At 49.8% G+C, this 25,632-nt stretch overlaps 1 protein-coding gene across 2 annotated transcripts in view; it reads right to left on the minus strand.

The window, feature by feature from the left end:
- Nucleotides 1–25,632, minus strand: part of ADARB2 (adenosine deaminase RNA specific B2 (inactive)) — a 547,987-nt gene that overhangs the window by 173,265 nt on the left and 349,090 nt on the right. Inside the window, exons 2-3 of one of the 2 annotated variants that reach the window (XM_004048984.5) lie at nucleotides 21,180–21,266; nucleotides 5,187–6,076 (exon numbers count right to left, since the gene is read on the minus strand). In XM_004048984.5, the coding sequence (XP_004049032.5) occupies nucleotides 5,187–6,076; nucleotides 21,180–21,266 (977 nt within the window). The remainder of the gene's footprint in view (nucleotides 1–5,186; nucleotides 6,077–21,179; nucleotides 21,267–25,632) is intronic. The other variant, XM_055353754.2, reaches the window with a different exon arrangement.

The following is a 25,632-nucleotide window of genomic DNA, read 5'->3' on the forward strand; positions in this document are numbered from 1 at the left end:
AAACTCTCTGCAGAGGAGAAAACTGAGCCACAGACATGTTAGCGACTTGCTGAATTCAAGACCTTTTGGTAGGTCTCTGAAATGCTCACACAGGACAAGCAGGTTTTTCCTACGTTTGCACAAAGCTCTGCTGACTGTAAGTCTTTCTCTCTGGTGTAGATCTATATACACACATATGTGCATGTGCATCCTGCACAAATAGTGTGTGTGAGAGAGGAAGTAAGAGAGAGAGAGAGACAGACAGACAGAGAAGGAGAAAAAAAATCACCCTGGACTTAGCTCTGGGCATCAAAGAAGTGGCTTCATCTTGACTTGCTGCCTCAACTGATTGAAGCAATCCCAATAATTGGTCATGATTTTTCTGCAAGGATTCAGCTGCGTATTTCTTGGTGTGGGGACAGAGGATGAACCCCTCAGGGTTTCCTCTCACTATGGTGTCTCTGGTGGGAACAGCTGGGGATACAAAGCCATTATGATGTCGGATAGGAGAGAAACCTGCTGTGCCCTCAGCCCTTGAGGATTGCTTGGTGAGAATGTGCAGCCCGGTCCATCCCAGGAGGAAAAGGCCCAAACTCTAGGCAGCTTCTCCCAGGGACTTCACAGACACTTTTTATGTCTTTAATACCTGCATTCTCAGACCCAAACCCACAGTTCCCAGTTCAAACACCTGGTTCTAGTGCCTTTTCCACTGCCCAGGGATGCCCCAGGTGTCACCCCTCCCAGTCTTTCCAAGTCTTTATGCAAATATAAAGAACTTCTCACTGGCAGGGAATAATTCTTACAAGGCTGGGTGGCAATGGAAAGTTTTTTTTTTCAGCAAAACAAAGATTCTTTTAACATTTGTAGAAAGTCATTCAAGGAACTGTTTCTGAAGGCACTACTTTGGAGTTTGGACTGAGTGTGGGAGAGTGTGGGGTGAGGGTGTGTGGACAACAGGGTGTCTTTGCCTGACATGAAAATTTTAAAAAACAAAGAAAGGGGGTACTTGAGGGTGAAAGATAAACTCACAGACAAGTCAATAAACTTCCTTTTCAGAGTTACTGAGCACACAGGTGACTTTTACTGATTTATTTATTTTTACTGGCATTATAGTGTACTTTATTCTCCTTTCTAAATAGTTTTCACGGAAAGAAAATGCTGAAAAGCATTCCTTTATGGTTGCGTTTTTGCTTAGGAATTCTTTTCATGCTAGGGGTGGGGAGCAAACTGAAGAGAGATGTAGGTTTTGTGATTTTATCATTTTTTATGATGATGCCTCCAGGTAGCACATATTTATATCCTGACACAGTCTTGTTCTTACTTCTGAGTACCCAGTTAACCTAGAGGAGTCTTGAGTGGACTGCAGATGAGGAGAGCATGAGGTATTTGCAATGGGCCAGGCAGGTGCACCTGAGCAGGCACTGCCCCTATCAGCTGATACTCATGGAGAGGAGACTGGCCTGCAAACCCTCTGCCAGTACTGTAAACCCTACATGTTTAGGTCTGGTGTGAGTTCTAAGGAATCTGATAAATGCCTGCTTTTGTCACTCTGGCTGACTCGGATCCCATGAAGCTGACGGGTTAGATGAGTCTGATCCTGAGAAACAGCCCCGGGTGCAGGAAATAGTGAAAATCAGATACGAAGAAGCCACACCTGTGATTTTAATCTTTATGAAAATATCATGCTTCTGAACTTCCTCTTTCAAAATTCAGATGACACACAAGTCTATCGTACGTCATCTTTAACACTGGAGGGTGACTTCACGTGTTCATAAGGAAGCTGATGTTGTGAATCCCAACCACCACCGCAAGGCTCACCCTTACAGACACTACGCAGGTCTCCGAGGGCCTTTGGGAGGCCCTGCTTCCTGCGAGCTATCCCGGCAGGACAGAGACTCTTCCCGCCGCGGCCCTGCCATTCCAGGCTGAGGCACCATGACAAGCTCCGGCCGCAGTGGCTCTCAACAGTGTGGGTCTCTGACCACCCGACGAGCTGGAAGTGCAGACCACTGACCTCCCTTGAGAACCCACTGGGTTCTTGCAGTAGGCTCCTCAGCGGTGTCTAAACACGCCACTCAGATGATTCTATGCACCATCACATTGGAAACTTTTTCATTGACTGTTACTTAATGAGAAGACTTCCCTCCAGGATGGTTCTGAAGCTTCCTTCGTAGGAGCAAGCCTTTGGCGGAGAGCACTGAGCAGACGTGCAGCATCTTTGCTGGCTTCCACCGAAACACCATGGATCCAGACGTGGTTTTGTGGTCCTGCACGTGGAAGCCAGCCCTGCATGGGGTGAGCCTGGGACTGTGGGCAGAGAACCTCAAGCACCGGGGCCGGCACCCAAGTGCAGAGACTGCATCGTCCCAGCAGGAGGTGCCGCTTCCAGGCTCCCTGGATGGACTCCGGGAGGGCGGCCTTTCCCCCCAGCCCCAGAGGTGGGCCTGCCCTTTTCCGAGCGTGGGACACAGCCCAGGAAAACGCATGGCTTGCCCTCCAGACACAGGTGCTAACAGGGCCGTCAGACAAGGGCCAGGGACTCAGGCTTTTAGGAGTTTCAGCTCCAGGGCCACCGTGCGGTGGGACCAGGGGTCTGCGTGAACAGGAAGCAAGCTGTGTAGACGGGGGTCCATGAAGTAGAGACAGGGTTTTGGGGGAAGGTTGGGGCAGGGCAAGGAGGAAAAGCCACATTTACAGCAGTTTCTGAAGTCTTTTCATTTTTTCCCCCTGAATCACATCCATAATAGGATTTGAATTTAATAAACTGCTGAAGGTTCCTGGCCCTGAGTCCCAGTGTCCTCCCAGCCCCCGCCCAGCTGTGGGTGCGCATGGGGAGCGGTACAAGGGAGGGTAAAATGGGCCCCTGGGACGCCGCGTGCAGAGCAGTGATGAATGGCCCGAAACCCTCGCGCTGCTCTGCGCCCTTCATCATCCAGTCGGGGTGGCTAGGGACTGTCAGAGAAAAATAATTTAGCGGCCATGGCTCTAACTGATGTGCTGCATTCTGGGGTCAAATGACTATTACAAAGTAGTAGTGCTGCCTGGTTTCTCCATCGTGAGAGCTCAGGGCTGACAACATGAAAGAAAAAGGCACTGCCGCCAGAATTCACTGACGTTCTTCACATTTCACATGAGTGGGATGCAGGAGGGGGGCTGGGGAGGGTGGAGGGATGTTTCCTGCTTAACAGATTCAACAGAAGAGTGGCAGGCTCAGCTGGGTGAGCAAGGTATCCCAGCGACGGGGGACACGCCCCAGACCATGGGTGGTGAGGCTTCTCAGGAGGTGGCAGGAGCCCCGAGCCTGCCAAGGTTGCACCCAAGGTCATGGGCAGCATTAGGAGGGCTCCCTCCCAGTCTCCCCACCCCCCCTTCCCCTCTCCCCCCCTCCCCCCCAGGCTGCAGGGGTGAAGTGGCTTCCAGGACGGTCACTGGCAAGTTTAAGCTACAGAGAGTGTAGAAACAGGGTGAAAAAGGAAGAGAGAGGGGAGTAAATAAGAAGGAGGTGTAAGAAAAGACCAAGCCAGGCCCCAGCGCCCTTGTGAGGAAGTGCCCAGGGACTTACATGGAAGCCGTCCTTGCTGTCTGCCACCTTGTTTTTACTTACATTGTGTTTTTATTTGAGGGCGAGTTTGGACGGCAAGACTGATGGAGATTGTGGTCTGAATCCCTCTAACCCACCCCTCAAATGACCACCGGCTGTTCCACAAGTACTTGAAAATGAATGAATGGCTTCCTGAGAGGCAGAAGGCAGGGGTGTGCCCTACCCCACGCCGGCCAAGAGTTCAACAAGCATTGGTTGACAAGTGAATAGTGAGCACTTGAACCCAGTCACAATTCAAGACGAGGGCTCTGCCACGACGCATGTGGTCTGTGTCACCCTGCAGTCTCCCTGAGCAGTGTCTGAGGTTCGAGTGGGACCCTACATTCGTGAAGAGATTTATCATCTCCCCAGGCAAAATAGCAGATTCTGTCCTAGGTGTTGTGATGTAACGATGGTAGCGATCACAGCCATAACTTACAATTATTGCATACTTACGACGAGTCCCGCACTGGGCTAAGTGCTTTTTAACTATGTGAAATGTTTCTTTCCTTGATTGATGCCAAAATGAATAAAGATAATTTTCTGTATCTGCTACATTAGTGATGCCCACAGATAATTCTGAACATGATAAGAGAAAAGATAATTTGCATAAATCAGCCATTGCAAGACTTGGCAGGATAAGATTGTTTTAAAATGGTATCAGAATAGTTTCTGACAGATAGGAGGCAGGAGAATAGGGTCTGGAGGCAGGAACATAAGGCCTGTGCACACTGACTTCCTAGAGCTGAATCAAATGGAAATACTTCAGCGATGACAGGAAATGTCCTCTCCATTTACACAGGGCCTACGCCGAGTAACCAATGGAAACCTCTAGAGGGTATTTAAACCCCAGAAACTTCAGTAACCGGCTCTTGGGCCCCTGTGCTCAGGCGCTCCCACCCCGTGGAGTGTGCTTTCATTTCCCATAAATATCTGCTTTTGTTGCTTCGTTCTTTCCTTGCTTTGTGGGTTTTGTCCAATTCTTTGCTCAAGGCGCCAAGAACCTGGACACCTCCAACCGGTAACGCCCAGACAGTTGAGAACATGTCTGGAGTGAGTGAAGGTAATCGCAGGTTAGAAGGCGGACCCACAGCTGCGCAGGAAGGAACCAGAGGGGTCCTGCCGGGCAGAGTGAGGCCCAGCTCCCCACTCTCGCTCCGGCCTCCTCGGCCTCCCAGCGCGATTCTCCCTTGGACCAGGGACCCCGTCTGGATCCTGCCGGGCTGGCGGCCTGTCCGGCTGCTCCCAGGCACAGGGCGCCTCCCTGGTGGAAAACCTGACCCCAATTTTACCCGGCACGACCGTCCGACCCTACGCGTGGAGACCCAGTCACGGACGAAACCTGGCACGGGGGAACCGTCCCTCCCCCTGCAGACAGAGGCGCCCTGGCCGCTCCCCACCCGGCCTCGCCGTCTCCTCCCGGGCAGCCGCATCGTCACCCTTAAAACCGCCGGCAGCACCTGTTCTCCCATCACCTCACCAGGCCGGGAGACATTCTTTCCCTTCCCGCTCCACGCGGCCTCTCCTTCTCCGAGAAGCCTGGACGCCACTCCCAACAGGGAAAGGTCGGGGTCTCCCCCGCGCCCCCAGCGCCGCCCGTTCCCCCTGCACCCGCCGCGCCCCTCACCTGCGGCATTGGCGTCCTCCTGGCCCTGCCGGGCGCGTGGCCGGGCATCTGGATGTCGAAGAGCGCCTGCAGGGCGGCCTGCGCGGCCTGACCCCGGGCCAGCTTCTTGCTGCGCCCCGAGCCCTCGAACGTCCTGCCGTCCACGCTCACGGCCATCACGAAGCTCCGCGCGCGCCGCTCGGCCGGTTCCGCCAGACACACGTAGCGCAGCCCGGCGCGCAGGCGGTTCAGCAGCACCACGGGGTTGCGCTCGCCCGGGGCCGCGGGGGTGGCGGGGGTCGGGCCCACCAGGTCCAGCGCGCGGCACAGTAGCCGCCGTCGCCCGTAGGCCGCGGACAGAAGCGCGGCGTCCCCGGGGCGGCCTCCCGCGAGACCGGGGCGCGGCGCCGGGGGCTCGAACTCCTGGAAGAGCGTGTCGGGGAAATCGGCCTGGTCGGAGGTGAAGTCCGTGCCGGGGCCCGGGCCCCCGCCCATGGCCAGGTGCGCCTGGCAGGCGTTGGGGAACTGCACGAAGGACCTGAGTGCCAGCTCCGCCGCGCGCATCTTGGCCTTCTTCTTGGTGGGGCCTGTGCCCTCGAACGTGAGCCCGTTCACCTCCACCGCTACCGCGAAGACCGGGGCATGCACCGGGCCCGTCTGCGACACTGTCCGGTACTGCAGGCCCGGCCTCAGCTCGTGCAGCTGCACCAGCGCGTTCTTGGGCGCCACCGACCACGACAGCTTCTTCCAGACCAGCTGCAGTTTGCACAAGTGGCCCCCATTCCCCTCCTCCAGCGGCCGCTTCCTCTTCTCGCCGGGCGCGCCGCCCCGGGCCCGGTCCCCGGAGGGCGGTGGCCGCGCGGCCAGGTTGCCCACGTTGCGGTTCTCCTTCACCTCCGCGCTGCTGGTACCTGGAGGGGAGAACAGACCAGTCAGGAGCCTGGGCGGGCGCCGGCAGGTCGATGGGCACAGCAGGCACTCCCTGAGGGTCCCCGTCCCAGCGACCTCGCCGCCAGCGCCCCCAGGCCAGGCCTGAGAAATGACTGTGGCCGCCGGAGACAGGGAGCCCCTGGGAGCCTATGGCCCATGCGGGGAAGCAGCCTCCTTGGTCCCTTGCTGAGGGCCTGTGGCTAGGAGCTGTCCTCTTCTGGGCTGGCTCCTGCTTTAAATGCGGCTGTGTCTCACAAACAGACAAGCGCCCCTGACTTTGTACAAGTTTTGGGCAATGTCAAAGGTCAGAGAGGCCTTTCCCGGGGTGGTGTGGTCTAGTGTCCCCCTTCCCACCTGCTACAGGGACCTCCAGGCCCGGTGCCCAATGCCCCCCCAATACTGAGGGGCAGGGGGTCCAGTCCCCAAACTCTACTTCCTCACTCACAGCCAGAGGCAGACAGGTGGTGTCTCCTGAGACCTCCCTGGAGGAAACCCTAGGAGCTGGCCCAGGTGAGGCACTGCGGCCTTGGGGTGAGTCCCCGGCCTTTCTCCTGGAGAAGGGGCACACCTATTCAGTAAATACGGTTGGTCCTCTGTATTCCTGAGTTCCCCATCTATGGATTCAACTAACTGTGGAGAGAAAGTATTTTGGAAAAAAATGGATGAATCACTACGGAACGTGTACAGACATTTTTCTTGTTATTAGTCCCTAAACAATACAGTATAACAATGATTTGCATAGCGTTTACACTGTATTAGGCAGTATGCGTCATCCAGAGATGATTTAAAGTACAGGCACGCCTCCTTGTTCGGCTTCCCAGGTATCGTGTTATTCACTAATCCAAGGTTTGTGGCAACCCTGAGTTGAGCAACTCTATCAGCCCATTGATCCCACACCATGCGCTCACCTTATGCCTCTGTGTCACATTTTGGTAATTTTTTTTTTTTTTTGAGACGGAATCTCACTCTGTTGCCCAGGCTGGAGGGCAGTGGCGTGATCTTGGCCCACTGCAACCTCCGCCTCCCAGATTCAAGCGATTCTTCTGCCTCAGCCTCCCGAGTAGCTGGGATTACAGGCACCCACCACCACGCCTGGCTAATTTTTGTAGTTTTGTAGAGATGGGATTTCACCATGTTGGCTAGGCTGGTCTCGAACCCCTGACCTCAGGTGATCTGCCTGCCTCCGTCTCCCAAAGTGCTGGGATTACGGATGAGAGCCACCGCGCCTGGCCACATTTTGGTAATTCTCAAAATATTTCAAACTTTCCCATTATTATATCTGTTATGGTGCCCTCTGATGCCTGATCTTTGATGTTACTATGGTGATTGTCTTGGAGTGTCATGGATCACACCCATTTAAGACGGCAAACTTAGGAAGTGTTGTGAGTGTTCCCACTGCTGCACGGACCGGCCGTTCCCTCATCTCTCTCCCTCTGCTCAGGCCTCCCTGAGAAGCCCCAATATTGAAATTAGGCCACTGAATAACCCTGCAGTTGCCCCTAAGTGTTTAGTGAAAGGAAGAGTCACTCCTCTCTCACTTTAAATCAAATGTAGGGAGAAGGCATGATGATGGCCAAGATGGGTCAAAATCTGGTCCCTTGCAGGACCCCAGGCCACTTGCTTGGGTTCTGCCCCTGGAAGTCTTACCACCTTCATCAGACTGGCAAGCACTTTAAAAAGACCTGTAATGTCCCAGTGTTTTCAGGTAGATACCATGGGTCGGTGGTCAGGAGCACAAGCACAGCTCCTTTGGAAAGCATTTTGGGAGCATCGGGCAAGAATAAAGAAACACACACCTTACTCAGCAATTCTGCCACTGGAGATGCATCCTAGAGAAACCTTCATACACAGAGGCAGAACTGAACAATGGTGTGCACTGCAGCATGCTTTCACAAAACTGAAAACTTTGAAAATGCCCAAGTTTCTATGGTTAGAGGAATGGTGAGTCATCAGTGAAATAATCACACTACAGAATACTATATAGCAGTTGCATGTAATGGACTATGTCTGTATGCTTCAATGTAGATGAATCTCAAGAAATAGGATGCCAGATAATAAAATTGACTTGCAAAGTAACCCATAGGATAGGATATTATTATTATTATAAGAACACCGACGTTCTATATTCTTCATGCAGCCATGCGTCTGTGACAAGGCTGCTGATGCGTGGGTAATAAAGATCCAGTCCAGTCTCCCCTGGAGAGTGCAGGAGGGAAGTGCAATGAGGGGCTGGGGGGTGACTTCACGTGTAACTTCAGTGCTTTATTTCTTTTGCTGAAAATGCTCTGAAGTCCATTTAGCAAAATCATCATTTGCCAGCTGGGGTGATGAATGCATTTGATGATGACTTAATTTTTCTGGACTGACCATCCTGGGCCACTGTTTTCTGGCAAAGCTGTTCCATTAGGGAATCTCAGCCATGGATGGCCCCACGACCTGCTGGGTCCATACTGCCCTCACTGGTGAATGTGCTTCTGGAAGGCTCCATGAGGGTTTACTACAAAATACTCTGAGAATTATGGTAGTGAGCTGCGCCCTTGCCCCACCCTGAGGCTTGGCTCATGCAGAACCTGGACTTTGCTGCTTCCCATTGCCCCAGTCAGCCCTGGGGAGGGTATTAATGTCCGATTTTCTCAGTGGGGAAGTTCCTTTACTGAGGTTGCAGAGTTTATCAGTTGGTCGCAGTGCAGTTCAGTCCTAGGCTTCGGATCACCCTCGTCTGTGTTGTTGCTGTAAAGGTGATTTTATGGAAACTGATTACTTCCATCATTGTCTTGGCCTATGTACAGTAACACCCTTTTCTGGGCCCTCTGGAAGAGGAAGATGAAGCTGAGCCCACAGGCTGCCCCACGTGTGACCGGATGGTGAGCTGTCCCGGGCAAGAACACACAGGTTTCCCCTCACTCATTGGCTTTGTCCGTGGGGACAGGCTCTTCTGCCAGGTGTGGATGAGTTTTTTCTCATTAAGCAAGTGGAAACTTGAGGCAATTTTTACAGCTAACCCACAGCTTAGAAATAGAGGCTGAGTGCGGCTGGATGTTGACACGTGCACCTGCTGGCCATGTGGCCCGAAAGTCAAGCAGGAATGAGGCCTGGCTGGCCCAGCCCCACGCTCCCCGCCCCTCAGCTTATGACATCGTTGTTGGAGAATAATAAAAACATACATTTCATAGGCACAAAAGATGCCCTTGAAAATCAGGCACCTTTGCGAGGTATCCTGACATTGGAGAATGTTCTTCTCACGTTGCACGCTGCCTGCCCGTTCAGCTCGGGGTGAAAACATCCGGCTCTTGGCCTCAGCTATCACCACCACCTGGGTTCTCCTGCCGAAGGCTCTGGGCTCTGCTTTGAAAGTGCTCTCTGTTTGCTAAAATCTCTATTTCTCATTTGAATTTTTTGAATTGTGAGGTGGCTCTGTTGTTTTCTCTGGCAATTATGTCTAAAAAAGTATTAGGTTTGGGGAGGTAATTTTGTTCAAAATGTGGATCTGAGAGCTTGATTAGTTATAGGTGCACAACATTCATTTACAGTTGATGGCGGCAGAAACAGTTACCTTCTGAGGAGAAAGGGCTGAGTGCAAATGCTTTTGTTAATCATTATGCACTTTGGGTATACATATAGCACTGCTCTACTGTTGAGTGTGTTTCAGGCCACGGGTTAGCAGATGAGACTAACCATGGGATTTTCCAAATTGAACTTAAAGATGGAGCAAAAAACCCAACAAGATCAATCCCCCAACCCCATACCAGATTGCATAGAGATTTGCTTGGTACTCTGTAATTTCTTATTGATTTCTCGCAAGGTGGGGATGGACCAGACTGTCAGTGTGATTACAGTGGCTGGCGTTATTGCATGACCTTTGCTGGATCTCAGATCAGAACTCACAGAGCAACGCTTTGCCGCTAGCTGCGCTGAATGCCTCTTCCTGACTCAATGTCCTATGACTCTCAGAATTAAAGTTTTCCATGGCATAAACCATGAATGTCAGATTGTGGTATGAGGGCCTCTTTCATAATAATCAATAATTGATAATAAGAGCATACTTCAGGGGCCTGTCCTGGACACACCAGCTGGGCCCTCTGGGGGTGATATCACCTGGTTAGGGTTTGGAATCCTCTGCACAGGCCCTGATTCCCATTTCCCTGATGTGGGAGCCCAGCACAGAGGCCACAGCACAGTGGTGGCCTCTGCATGGAGCTGTGGGGAATGGGGGCGCAGGGGACACTCCGGGCTCTGCTCCATCGTCCAGGGGTACGTGACCCTGGGCAAGTCACTCAGTCTGGCCAACTGACTTTTTAAGGCAGAAAATGAAGATTTAAAAAATATTTGCCTTACGAGTTTCTTACAGGGACAAACGGAGGCAGCACATCAATGGGCTGAGTGAGAGTCGCCCGTGGGGGAACATGGGACACATTTTGAAAACACAGCAAGGAAATGGTGGGGCAGACTCTTCTCATCCTCCTCTCACCCGCATCTCGCCCACCTTGCTTCTCTCTGTCCGGGCCCTACTTCTCTCCCTGCTCATCTTTTTCCCTGAGCTTCTCCATGCACTTTGCAGGAATTCCAGGGAACCTGGAAGAAGGGTTTCCAGGGCCTCATGTCTGCAAGTTGCGAGCTGTGGCTGGGGTCGCGTCTCCCTCCTTGAGAGGAGTTTTTGAGAGTGTTTTGCTCCCTCAGAAGGGCCGAGAGCAGCATTAGCTTTTCCACACACAACAAAGCCTCCTCTCTCTCTCTGGTTGGCAAGGCAAGAATTCGTTCTCACAAAACCTTCCAGAACCTACTGAGTCAGGTAACAGTGCAGGTGCCTGAGGCATACGAAGGGAAAAACAGGCTTTGCCTCTTTGGTCCCTCAGGCCCAAGTGGGAGAAGCCTTGACACTATGACCCTGTGACAGTCCTGGGGCCGGGCTGGGTGAGGGTGGGAGCCGAGCCCGCCCTGTGGCAGTCGTGGGGCCGGGCTGGGTGAGGGTGGGAGCCGAGCTTGCCCTGTGGTCCTGTGACAGTCGTGCGGCTGGGCTGGGTGAGGGTGGGAGCTGGTCCTAGGGGAGTGGCGCTCTGGGCTCTGAGGCTGTTGGAAAATGGAGGAGCTCACGTCCAGGTGCTGCCCCTGGTGGCCTCTTGCTGTAGTGACTGCATGTGAACCACTCACAGCTTTAACGCCAACTTTACAAATTAACTTTTTTTCCTTCCACACGGAAGGTATTAAATGTGTTACACTCCCCTCCCCGACCCAGGAAATTGGTCTCATTTTTTTCTCCATATAATCAACAGGTTTCTCACACTCAGTCATCGTATATAAAAACCTAGAGATAAAACATCAGGAGACCAGGAAAACACCTGCCTCTAAGTAGAAAGCTATTGATGGAAAGCCATTGTTGACGCACCTGCTTGGTGGGTCTTAGAGCCGAATTCCTGCACTCACCAGGGTCTCTACTCAACAGGCCACACCCTGGGGGTGAGGGGACCTGGGGGACTATCGGCCTCCCCTCTTCATGCTGCCCTGTGGAAGTTACCCCCTGGGTTGTGTCCCAAACCCCTCACTCTTTCTCTGTGCGCCCCAAGTCTGGGTGTTCCCGCTGGCCAGCAGGGAAGGTGATAGCGGCTGTTACCCACACAAAAGGCAGTGGAAGGTGCAGGTGATCATTTGCTTGACTGTGGTAACTACTTCACTAAGTGTAAGTGTAACGAAACATCATGATGTACACCTGAAATATACACAATAAAATACATTTTAAAAAGTCAGCCTGACTTAGGCTCACAAAGCCTGATTAGCCCACCAATGGGCAGCTCTGCCCTTGCTCCGAGAGGGTGGGCACGGCCACGCCCCTCCTGAGTCATCCCCTCTGTCTCTGATCCCCAGAGCAGGCACACTGAGCTTTTCCCTGGCTCCCATTTTTTGTACTTTGTCCCTGTCTTCTCTCGGGAAGCTGTCTCCAAAGCTCGCGGCACAGATTGGTGAATGGACTCATTGTCTCTGGGGCACAGAGGTGGATTCCAGTGGCTGGGTGCTGGCAGTGTGACCTGGCCCATCACGCGGTTCACAAATGGAACCTACCACATGGGCCTTGTTAGATCAATGGAGACAGTGCATGTAACAGTTTTAGCATGCTCTGTCAAGTGTTGCAGACACTCAGAATGCGTGATTTCAGCAACACATCAAAAACATGATTCATCATGATCAAGGGGGTTTTATTCTAGAGATGCAAGGATGAATCTGCATCTACAAATCCATAAATGTGATTTACCACACAAACAGAACTAAAAACAAAAAACAGGGTCATCTCAACAGATGTATAAAAGGCATTTGATAAAATCCAACATCCCTTCATGATTAAAAACTGTCAACAAACTAGGCATTGTAGACACATACCTCAAAATAATAAGAGCCATCTATGACAAACCCACAGCCAACGTCACACTTAATGGGGAAAAGTTGAAAGCATTTCCCTAAGGACTGGAACAAGATGATGTCCACTCTCACTACTTCTACTTAAAATAGTATTGGAACTCCTAACCAGAGCAATCAGGCAAGAGAAAGAAATAAAAGACATCCAAATTGGAAAAGAGGAAGTGAAACTATCTCTATTCCCTGATGACATAAATGTGTATATACCTAGGAAACCCTAAAGACTCCTCTAAAAGACTCCTAGACTTGATAAATGGCTTCAGTAAAGTTTCAGGATACAAAATCAATGTACAAAAATTAGTAGCATTTCTATACATCAATAATGTTTAAGCTGAGAAACAAATCAAGAACTCAATCCCATTTACAATAGCCACACACACGAAATAAAATACCTAGGAATACATTTAACCAAGGAGATGGAAGATAGCTACAAGGAGAGCTACAAAACACTGACGAAAGAAATTGTAGACACAAACAAATGGAAAACCATCCTATGCTCATGGATTGGAAGAATCAATATTGTTAAAATGTCCACATTGCCTAAAGCAATCGGCAGATTCAATGCAATCTCTATCAAATTCCAACATTATTTTTCACAGAATTAGAAAAAACAATCCTAAAGTTCATATAAAACCAAAAAGAGACCCTGAATAGCTAGAGCAGTCCCTGGAAAAAGAACAGATCCAGATGTATCACATTGCCTGACTTTAAATTATACTACAAATCTATAGTAAGAACAGGATGGTATTGGTACGAAGATAGACACATAGACCCACGGAAGAGTAGAGAACCCGGAAATAAAGTGGTCCATCTCCAGCCATCTGATCCTCAACAAAGCCGACAAAAATAAACAACGGGGAAAGGACATCCTAGTCAATAAATGGTGCTGGGAAATTGGCTATCCATATGCAGAAGAATGAAACTGGACCCCTATCTCTCACCATATACAAAAATTAATTCGACGATGGATTAAAGACTTAAACATAGGACCCGAAACTATAAAAATCCTAGAAGAAAACCTAGGAAAAACTTCTGGACGTTGGCCTAGGCAAAAGATTTACGATGAAGGCCCCAAAAGGGAATGCACAAACCCAGACACAGACAAAGTGGACTTAATTAAACTAACAAGCTTCTGCACAGCAAAAAATAAAGTAAAATAAAAAAGTAAACAGACAACCTACAAAATGGGATGAAATATTTGCAAATTATGCCTCTGACAAATGGCTAATATCCAGAATCTAGATGGAATTCAAATAACTTAGCAAGAAAAAACCAAACAACTCCACAAAAAATTGGGCAAAGGGCATGAACAGACATTTCTCAAAAGAAAAAAATGTAAGCAGCCAACAAGCATATGACAAAATGCTCAACATCATAGGGGAAATGCAAATTGAAATCACACTGAGATATCATCTTACTCCAGTCAGAATGGCTATTATTAAAAAGTCAAACAAAATCCAACATGTTTGTGTGGATGCAGAGAAAAGGGGATGCTTGTGCACTGTTGGTGGAAATGTAAACTAATTCCACTTCTATGGAAAACAGCATAGAGATTTCTCAAGGAACTAAGAATAGAACCACCATTTGACCCAGCAATTGCACTGCTGGGCATCTACCCAAAGGAAAAGAAGATCGTTACATAAAAAAGAGACCTGTACGTGTATGTTCACCTCAGCACTATTGACAATAGCAAAGGCACGGAACCAACCTAAATGTCCATCAACAGTGGATGAATAAAGAAAATGTAGTATGTATACACCATGGAATACCACGTATCCATAAAAAAGAGTAAAATCACGTCCTTTGCAGCAATGTGATTGGAGCTGGAGGCCATTATCCTAAATGAACTAACTCAGAAACAGAAAAGCAAATACTGCATGTTCTCACTTATGAGTGGGAGCTAAACGATGGGTACACATGGACATAAAGATGGAAACAAGAGACACTGATGACTTGAGAAGGGGGGAGAGTAGGAGATGGGTAAGGTTTGAAAAATAAGCTATCAGTACAATGTTCACTATTTGGGTAATGGGTACACTAGCAGCCCAATCCCCACCAGGGTGCAGTATACCCACAGGACAAACATGCACATGTATCCCTAAGCCTCAAATAAAATGAAATTAAATGAAAAAAAAGTTTTGGCATGACCTATCAAATGTTGCAGGCCCTCAGAACACATTAATTGTGGCCACAAAAAACACTGTAAGCTGCTAACACCTTTTGAGGGCATGAAGAGGGAGGTGTGGGGCCCACCTCACAGGGTGGTGCCAGGGATTTGGGATCAAGGGGTTTGAGGGGCCTGCATTATAAAAATGATGTGATTTGGAAAATGCATTTATTTGCACTTGGAACCATTCAAATAGACAGTTCAAAATAGAATATAAGAATTGGTGATTCCTTTAGTCCACTCCGAAATTTATTATCCCAAATAATTATTATTCTTGCCAGTCATAATTGCATACTCATAGTATATTAGAGCTGGGAGTAGGTCTGCAAGAAACTCATGTGCTTACACCAGGGCAGACGGGGAACACTTGCTATGTTAGCTGCACATCAGGATTCTTAGAAAGGTTTAGCATCTAACCAAGGAGAGGAAAGATAGCTACAAGGAGAGCTACAAAACACTGAGAAAAGAAATTGAGACACAAACAAATGGAAAACCATCCCATGCTCATGGAATAGAAGAATCAATATTACTAAAATGTCCATATTGCCCCAAACACTCAGCAGATTCAATGCCATCCCTCTGTCAAATTGCCAAAGTTATTTTTCACAGAGTTAGAAAAAACAATCCTAAAGTTCATATGGAATCAAAACAGATCCCGACTTGACAAAGCAGTCTTGAGAAAAAGAACAGAGGAGGAGAGTACCACTCTCTGTCTGTCTCCGTGTCTCTCTCTGTCTCTGTGTCTCTCTCGGTCTTTGTCTCACTGTGTCTCTCTGTCTCTATCCCTGTTTCTATCTCTGACACACACACCCCCCCCCCCCAACACACACACATCTTGTTGGTGAAGGCTCCTCAGAGTCACTCACTCAGACTGGAAACTGATTCTTACCAACCCCTGGAGGGCTCCAGCTGGTAAACAGTGCCTGAGTGTGTAACATAACCAGTGCGTGTACGAGTGTGTGCCCGAGCATGTGCCTGTGTGTGCACATGTAATTGTGCATGTGTGACTGTGTGCATGCGTGTGTGTGTGCATTATGTATACTTCGTGTGGATGTGTGTGTGTGCATTTGTGTGTACACCTACATCAGCTGGGTGGGAAATGGCAGGGGAACTGGGCAGAAAGCAGGATGGCATGGTGGCCCTGGGGAGACAGCACAGCTCCCCTGCCCTCTTGCCCTCACTGGGGCTCACACCACACTTCTTCTCCCTGGAAAATTCCTGATGTGGACTCCATGCACCTTTCCTAATGAAACCACGTGGACTCCGCGCACCTTTCCTAGTGAAACCATGTGGACTCCGCACACCTTTCCTAATGAAACCACGTGGACTCCGCGCACCCTTCCTAGTGAAACCACGTGGACTCCGCGCACCCTTCCTAGTGAAACCACGTGGACTCCGCGCACCCTTCCTAGTGAAACCACGTGGACTCCGCGCACCTTTCCTAGTGAAACCACGTGGACTCCGCACACCTTTCCTAATGAAACCACGTGGACTCCGCACACCTTTCCTAATGAAACCTATGTGGACTCCGCGCACCTTTCCTGGTGAAACCACGTGGACTCCGCGCACCTTTCCTGGTGAAACCACTTGGGCTCCGCGCACCTTTCCTGGTGAAACCACGTGGGCTCCGCGCACCTTTCCTGGTGAAACCACGTGGGCTCTGCGCACCTTTCCTGGTGAAACCACGTGGACTCCACGCACCTTTCCTAGTGAAACCATGTGGACTCCGTGCACGTTTCCTAGTGAAACCCGCTTCTAGTGAGACTCCGTGGGTGGCATCCTGGCCGTCCACACCCTGGCATGTCCTCCTGCCTCTGCACCCCAGCCAAGCACCTCATTCTGGAGACCTCTTAGAATGAGGCATCTGTGAACTGTGGCTTCTCTGAGGTCTTTGTGGGCGGCACCAGGTTTTCAGAGAGCTGCACATATCCTTCCACTGTAGAAATTAGAGAAAAGCAGGCAAATAATTTGGAACTATTGATAAATACCACAAGCCAGGGTCATAGGACGATCATGAGCAATTTGAAAACTCAGGGAGGCATCTGCATGGGAAAATGCAAAATGAAATGATTTCCATCCACTTCTCCCACGGGCACCCTCCAGAGCCTCATAGGCACGTGACCTTGTTTGATACAGTGTCCGGAATGTGGTGCTAAGTGTAAAGTTTTAATGCATTAAAGGATAGCATTTGGGGGAGAAAGGCCAACGTTTTATATTGTCATGACTGTGGTGAAACTTTTGCTTTCCAAGCGGAAGCTGTTCTGGTTGTGCAAAGCCGGACGGCCTAGTCTGCTGTCGTTCAAAGGTGGAGAGCAGGTGCGGGTGGGGCCGGGCCGGGTGGGTCTGCCCGCCCTCTGCCCGCCGTATGCAGGGCTGCGCTTGCTCCAGAACTCAGGCATCCTCTCCTCTGGCTCCCGCCGTCCGTCCTCTGCTGGGCCGTTTGCACGCCCGGCTTCCCCTGTGCGGTATCATTGGGACTGCATGCATCACTAATAATGACGCTGCGTGTCTGCGGGTCAGACGGGCTCCCGGGAGTTAGCCAGGCAGCGCGCCACGCTACATTGGAAGAGATAATGTTGCTCCTGGTGAAGGTTATTCTGCTGCCGAGCAGCCCTTTCCCTCCATGAAGCCCCACTTAGGGACGGGAAGGCAGGTGCCTGGGTTCTCCAGGGCAAGGCAGAGGGTCTGGAAGCGACAGGAGGCAGGCTGGGGCCGGGGGTGGGAGGCAGTGGCTCCTGGCATTTGTGGAGTGGACACTGGCAGGCTGGGCAGCTGCAGAAGGGCCTCCTTCAAAGACTCGTCACGCAGGACCCCATGGGGCTGGGCCTGTGGTGCATGGGACTCAGGAAGGAGCAGGTGCGGCTGTCAGGAGACCTCTTTTCAGCACAACTCCAGGGTCCAGGGCCGCCTTTGTGCCGGGCAGCCTTGGGCTCAGCTGGTCCTCGCAGAACTGGGTCGGATCCCAACCTCTGGGCAGTGGTCAGCAGAGAGGTTACAGTGGCCAGATGGCAGGGACTCATGGCTGCTCAGTGTTGGAAGAGAAAACTCCTCAGGATTAACTGCCCCAGGGCAGACACGCCTTACAAACGTGGAGTTGTTCGGTCCACTCAGCCCAGACCAGCCTGTGGGTGATGGGCTTCCAGATTCGGCTCCCAGGCCCACTTCCCGCAGGTATAGGCATGGTGTGTGCCCTGTGAGCCTGTTCCCCGCTCCGCACCCTTAGATGAGGGGCACTCAGCCCCAGACAAAAGCCATGACCCTGTGAGGTTGTGGGCATCCAGCATCCACAGGGAAGCAAATGGTATTCCCCAAAGGTGCAATACACGCCAGGTGGGATGAGAACTGTCCTCGTATTGGAGCCCCTAGACACATAGACTCACAGGGTGTGAAACACGGGAGACCCGAGGAGGCAGGGCAAGGTCATGTGTGCTCCTACCACCCACCCTCGCTCCTGACATATGTGCGTGCACACATGTGCACAGATTCACACGCCACACACATGCACACACGTGCAGACTCACCACACACATGCACACATACACGTGCACACACCACACACATGCACACACATGCACATGACACGCATGTGAACTCCCACACCATACACGTGCACATACCACACTTACCACACATGCACACACGTGCACAGTCACACACCACACACACATGCACACACGCACACATGTGCGCACACATGCACACACACATATGACACATATGCACGTGAACTCACACAATCCACACACGTGCACGTACCACACACACCACACATACCACATGCATGAACACACATCACGACACACACACACACACATGCACATCTTTTTCTACCTTCCCGTGCATCTGGATTACAAATGGATAAGGCCGCACTGGCAATGCCACAGGGATCTATGAAGGGAGGGCTGATTCATTTGCCGGTTTGTCTTTGAACAATCTATGAAAATAAAGTAAATAAACAGCATCTACACAAAGGGGAGCAACTAGTTCATTGGTTGAAAATGAGACTTCTCAAGCATTTCAAGAGCACTTTAACTACCATAAATAATTTAAAGTTATTGTTAGCTCTAAGTTTCTACCCATTAGCATGGAGGCTCTGAGAGTTACATAATGTTCACAGCCCAAGGCAGCTTGGCTGCCAGGACAGAGCCTGAAAGGCTTCCAGAAAGTCCAGAAAGTCTTGGCCTCATCAGGCCCTCTCCTCTCCTCACTGCCCAGTGTGGGGGTTCTTACGGGAGGGCAGGGGGAAAGAGAAGCTCCTACGTGGGGTGGGGACGTCCCTCTCTCAGGAATCTCACAGGCAGAGCAGTAACTTTCCCATGCAGTCAGGTGGTTTATTTCTCCAGGTCTTGGCCTCTAGTTGCTACAGAAAGGCGGCTGCTGCACCTCTGTAAGTTTGAAACCATTCGCTCCGCACCCCAAATGTCCTCTGGCCCTTGCTGAAGCTTCATTTCTTTTTCTCCTGAGGGAGACCAGCTCCAGCCGGGATCCCAGCAGCTCCAGGTATGGAGGAGGAGGAAACAGTGAACTTCCCCTTCCCACGTGTTTCCGGGTCCACACGTCAGGCTCAGCTTTGGCGGGGTGGGGGGGGGGGGGTGCATGGGGGGGTTTGTGTGCTCCTAGGGTGTGTGTGTGCGCATGTGTGTGTGTGCTCCTGAGGTGTGTGTGCACTCCTGGGGTGTGTGTGTTTGTGTGCGCCCCTGGGGTATGTGTGTGTGGTGCGTCCCTGGGGTGTGTTTGTGTGTGCTCCTGGTGTGTGTGTGCACGCCCCCGGGGTGTGTGCATTTGTGTGTGCTCCTGGGGTGTGTGTGTTTGTGTGCACCCCTGGGGTGTGTTTGTGTGCGCCCCTGGGGTGTGTGTGTTTGTGTGTGCCCCTGGGGTGTGTGTATGTGCATGTGTGCTCCTGGGGTGTGTGCACGCATGTGCGTGTGTGCTCCTGGGGTGTGTGTGTTTGTGTGTGCTCCTGGGGTGTGTGTGCACACATGCACATGCCTGGTGTGTGCTTTTTACTTTCTCTATCCCAGATTTCAGAAGTAGTGATCAATAAATGGACTCATCTGGAAATTTTCCAGTTTGGGTCACCAGAGAACAGAAGCAACCTGTGTCAAAGCTTGGCTTGAGTCTCAAGCTGTGCTGGGGAGGGAGCACAGAGTCTGGGCCCAGCCCTCTCTAGTGCCAGCACACCCTCCTCCTAACCCCCTCCTTCCACGTCTAGAAGAGAAGGGGTCCAAAAGAGGGCACTGACCTTCGCTCTGGTCCTGACACTCAACGGCTGTGATGCTACTTTTGCAGAACAACCTCCATTTCCAGTATAGTTAATTATTATGCTGTCTGGGAAGGGCTGTGTTTCCCACGCTGATGGCAAAGTACACGGCTCCCCTTGCAGACCCCTCCCACTGCCTCTTGTTGGTCTGACCAGCAATCCCAGGGTCACCTCGCCTCCTCCCCAACCCACGACAACAGGCGTGTGCTGACCTCTTCCTGGTTGAAAAAGGAGCCATTTGACAGGTGGTGTTAAAATTTGAGGAGCTGTTCACATGGTGTGGAATGTCTTGTCTTCTTTGTTAAATGCCTGACAATTTGCTGTGAACCAGAGGCCAGCTCCTGCAGCCACACACTCCTGGATCCTCACCCCTGCAGTCTGCTCCCGAGACGCCGCTCAGATCCCTTTCCTAAACCAGCCTGGTGCCATCGTGAGGACACTGCTTGGCCCCTTTCCAGTTTCATGTGCCAGAAATATTTGCACGGTGGGGTGGGGGTGGGGGGGCTCCTACCCAGCCCTTTCCTTGTTAAATACTTGTACAAACCGCGCTCTAAGACACCGTGACCATTTTTCTTTCTGGTCTGATGGAAAAACAAAGGAAGGAGAGGAGAGAATAGTCCAAGAAAACTGGTTAATTTCTTGGAATAATTTCTCAGTCCAGGAGACATTACTGACACTTTCCTGCCCTTTAGGTAAGGAAGGGATGCCAGGTGAGGATGGGACGGCAGGTGCAGGTAAATTTCCAGGTGACGATGAGATTCCAGGTTAGGATGGAACTGCAGGTGAGGATGGGACTGAAGATGAGAATGGGACCAGAGGTGAGGATGAGACTGCAGGTGTGGGTAAGATTCCAGGTGCGGGTGGGACCACAGGTGAGGATGACACTGAAAGTGAGGATGGGACCACAGGTGAGGATGAGACTGCAGGCAAGGGTGGGACTGCAGGTTACAGTAGGACTCCAGGTAAGGATAGGACCTCAGATGAAGACAGGATTGTAGGTGGAGATAGGATTCTGGGTAAGGACAGGACCTCAAATAAGAAAAGGATTCCAGCTGAGGACAGAATTGCAGGTGTGGGTGGGGTTGCAGGGAAGATGGGGATTCTGTGGAGGAATGAGATACTGTCTCTCCAGGTAAGACCAAACAGACCCTCCCAGATGACCCCAGCTATTTCAGGTTTTGGGGACAGCAGGGGACCCCTGCACAAAGGATACAGGGGCCTTTGTGTACTTCGGGGAAGGGAAGTTGCTTACTGAGGGTGTCGTCATCCTCCGTGTTTGTGATGCCAGGACTCAGGTGCTTGAAAGGAGCGAGGAAGGTTGACAATATGCTTACTTTATCTGGAAAGAAAAGAACAGGAAATGCACTTTTGACATGGAGTTTCGGAAAACCTCAATGCTTTTATAAGTTCTTATTACTGAAGGTTGGACAAGGGAGGTGGAGAGGTCACTTTGGTTTCAGCCATTTCATTCTGGTTCAGTCTTTTATTGAACATCTGACAGCATTTTATCAAATTCCTCTCTCCACTCAATTTAAAACTCTATGATTTCCTTCTTTCTCCTTCTCTTATTTTGGCATCCCCCTTGATCTTGCCCATGTCCCTTAAAACTTTAAGCAGCTATCTCCAGGGCGACAACCTTGCATCTGTTTACAAAATCCTGGGTAGGGCAGAGCCTTCTGTCGAGATCATTTCACAGAGATGGGCTAAAAGAAGTAAAACAATCTCACCATTAAAAGAGAATGGTGCCAATAAAGCCAAGACTATCTTTCCCTATTAGTGCAGAATTTGCTTTCTGGGCTTGACATGCATTAAAAATAAAGGACCTGTCACTTAGCAGGTGTTTGGCAGAAGTAGAGGAGGGGAGGAGGGAGGTAGCGGTGTGGGGCAGAGCATGCACAGTCCTCCCGGAAACGGCCAAGCGTCCTCAACGCGGTGGCTGGAATTCCAGGGACTGCCTCTGCCTGAAGCCTGTGGCCAGGTGAGCAACGGCCAAGCAGGTCCTGCCTCCTGGGTCCCTACCACAGTGAGTGCAGCACAGCTGTGGAAATAGATCCAACCAGGAGATGCCACTCTTCACCAATAAAGTATGCTTTTTTACTGCCATGGTCTCAGCAATGTATTTCGTCAATAGTGAGATTAAGGAATGGTGGGTTTGAGGTATGATTGAGAGAAATAAAAATGACTAATAAAGGGATCCGAAAGAAAAGCTCCTTAATTTGGAGATTTCCACCACCTAAATGAAGCCACCGCACTCGGGAGTATTGGTTCACACGCAGAACTCACTGCACTGCAGAGGAGATGCCAACAGAGACACAGCACAGGGAGCCCCTGGCTCCCAGACATCCTCCAGCCCGCACGGTTCACATGTGCCATTATGAACCTGGACCACACTGATTAAGACGCCCCAGGTGGAAATGTCAGCGTTGCTCATCCAACACAGTACAGAGCGCGACAGAAGCATGTCCTAGCATCCCTGCTAAGTTCCAGGGCACTGGCTGTGGGATTGGCTACTTTGCTACGCAGGATTCTTCCCTCTGTTTTGGAAGCTGTGGATACCCGTGGACGGGATTTCCCAGGAGGTCACTGAGTTTACATCACCCTGTAACAAGGACGGCTGTCCACATGTGCCCCACCATGGCACTGTATACCTCCTTCAGTGTGATTTCTCAAGAAAACATGAACTGCTGGTTTCATCTGCCCTTGGCCTTCAGGCGTCCAGACCCGGCCTGAAACTGGCTCTTTTTCTTTTGAGGCTGAGCCTGTTTTCTCCTTAGCCAAGATTTCCAGAGTCCAGGAGAGTTCCCACTGAAATTCATTCGGGAGCCCGTTAACAGCTGTTGTTTCCAGTAGGGACGGGCAACAGAGAGAACAATAAATAACTCAAATATAAAATGCCTGTACCTTCTTTGTTCTACCAAACAAGAATAAACCAGGGAAGGGTTTGCTCTCCTAAACCCTCGCAGCCCAAGCTAATTTACTACCAGAGAATGAAATATCTTGCTTGAGTTATAATTTCATTAAGGGAGTCCAATAATGTTACACTAAGAGTGTGAAGCTGAAATGATTTAGTCTGGAGGATCTCAAGATCAAATTACATTTTTAATAAAGTAGGGCTACCAGGCAAACACAAAAATGCACTAAACTATTTCAGACTTTACTTTAGCAAAATTGTAAGATATTTAAGGATTGTTTTAGATCCATCAAAGTTGTTACTTTCTGATGTTGTTAGATTTATCAAATAAAAATTCAGGACATCCAGTTAAAATTGAGTTTCAGATAAACAATAGATAATTTTTTCATATATAGTCATTTCTAATATTGTGTGGGACACACACATATATATTTGTGCATACACACACACACACACACACACACACATATATACTTAAAAACCTTATTCATGGTTTGTCTGAAATTCAGTGGAAGGCAAAGGACTTCAATAGACATTTCTCCAAGGAAGATGTACTAATGTCAATAAGCACATGGAAATGTAATCAACATCACTAATCATTAGGGAAATGCAAATCCAAACCACAATGAAATACCTCCTCACACCCATTAGGATGTTTATTAGAAAAACAAAGCAAAGCCAGAAGATAATGTGTTGGTAAGGACATGGGGAAATGAGAGCCCTCCGGGAATGTAAAATGCGGGAACCGGCAGTTCTGCCTGCTGGCGGGTCAATGCCCAAATAATGGAAACTCAAGGAGAGATCTGTATCCTCATATCCTCGGCAGCATCGTGCACCAGAGCCCAGAGGTGGAAGCAACTCAAGTGTCCTTCAGTGGATGAGTGGATAAGTGAAATGTGGTACAGCCCAGCAACAGCTTAGGCAGCCTTTAAAAAAAGGGAAATCCTGCCATTTGCAACCAGCGTGCATGAAACTGGAGGACCTCACCCTAAGTGAAATGTCAGGCATAGAAAGACAAATACTAGTGCATGATCTCACTCACACGTGGAATCTAAAAAAGTTGAATTCACCAAAGCAGAGAGCAGCATGGTGGCTGCCAGGGTCCATGGGGTGAGGGGAGAAAGGAGAGAGTGAGGAAGTGTTGGTCTAGGGTACAAACTTCCAGTGATGGGATGAATGAGTTTTGGAGTCTTAATGTGCAGCATGGGGACTCTGGCTAATAACATGTATTGCCCACTTGAAATGGGATAAAAGAGTGGATTTTAAGCATCCTCATCCCCCACAAAGGTAACTATGGCTGGTGACAGATGTGTTAATTAATTTTTGGTGATCGTTACCCAATGTATATATCAATTCATCGCATTGTACACCTTGAATATATTCAACTTTTATTTGTCAAATAAACATTTTAAAATTAAAATAAACACATAAAAAACAATGGCAAAACAAAATCAAATGTAACTGGGCATCCTGTATTTTCTCTGACACTCCTAGTTATGCCTAACCAACTTCTCTTTCCACGAGTGCAGTGGACTTTAGATTTCATGGGACAGCTTGAGCAACCAAACTAAAGCAAAGGAAACAGAAAGCCAGCAGAATTGCTAACGCTTATTTATTGCTAACAAGTACACCTGAAATTCCAGCTATGATCTGCAATCACCATGAAGGCACATAAGCTCTGGGAGAGAAGCAATTATTTCCAAGAAAGGGCAGACTGCATCTTTAGAGTGTTCTTAGAAAAGAGGTGAAGAATTACATTTTTAATATAGAAAAAGTACAACAGAAGTTCTTTGGCATCAGGGCCTCTCTTTGTGGTTTCCTCGGAACTCATTGTCCATTTGGGATCTGATGTATATTCTATTAGTTCAATACGAGTGGAACTCTGATATTCAGCGAATTCGATTTTTTGCATGTTTCTCATTGTCATCTTTTGGAAATCTGGTTTTACTCAAGCTTCTGATGAAAAAAGGATGCCATACTTTTTTTTTTTTTTTTTTTTGCTTCAATTCTGGACCTTTGGGGTGTGCCAGGAGAAGCTGCATCACAGGGCTCCCCACGCTACCGCCGCCTCCCCACCCTCTGGGTAACGCCTAGAAGAGGGGGCTGGGCTGGCCGGGTGTTACTCTAGAAACGTCAGGGGTCGGCTGGGCACTCCCCACTCCTCAGCTGCTCACATCCTGGGTTCTTGAGCTCGGGCTCCCATCATCGAATATGGACCAGCTGGAAACTGACCTGGGGGACGCAGTGGCCCGGGGCCGGCCCTGGTCTAAGAGTCAAGAGTCATTTTCGGGAAAGGTCTGATGGCCGTTTTTAATGTATGACTTGAAAGTTCCAGGACACTTGCTTTATAAACCTTGTTACTCACTGTGGAATAAATGGCATTTACCTGAAGCAATTTTATGTATTTTAGGGGGCATCTGGGTGCACATCTGGAGGGCACAGCAGCCCTTGTCTGGAACCACGTGCAGCCATGAAGTGCAGTTGGCGTCTGCAACACTGAGGTTCTGAGGTTATTGCCGGTTTTTCATATTACGACCGTTTGGGAGAATTACTACACTGTCAGGGCTGAGGGAAAGAGATACTCACTGGAATAATTTTTAGGTATTTTCAGATTTCCTAATCATCTTGTTTAGAAACAAAATATCCTGAGTTAATAGTTTACTTATTGTTTCTTGTTAACATCTTGGGGTGAGGATTTTCCTTGAGTATGATTAAAAAAAAAAAGTGATGGCTTATTTTCCCTGAAAGGCACATGTGGATATGCCAGCAGTTTTTCATGCAATATCAGGAATTC

The sequence above is a fragment of the Gorilla gorilla genome, chromosome 8, assembly GCF_029281585.2.
Source record: "Gorilla gorilla gorilla isolate KB3781 chromosome 8, NHGRI_mGorGor1-v2.1_pri, whole genome shotgun sequence".
NCBI lineage: Eukaryota > Metazoa > Chordata > Mammalia > Primates > Hominidae > Gorilla > Gorilla gorilla.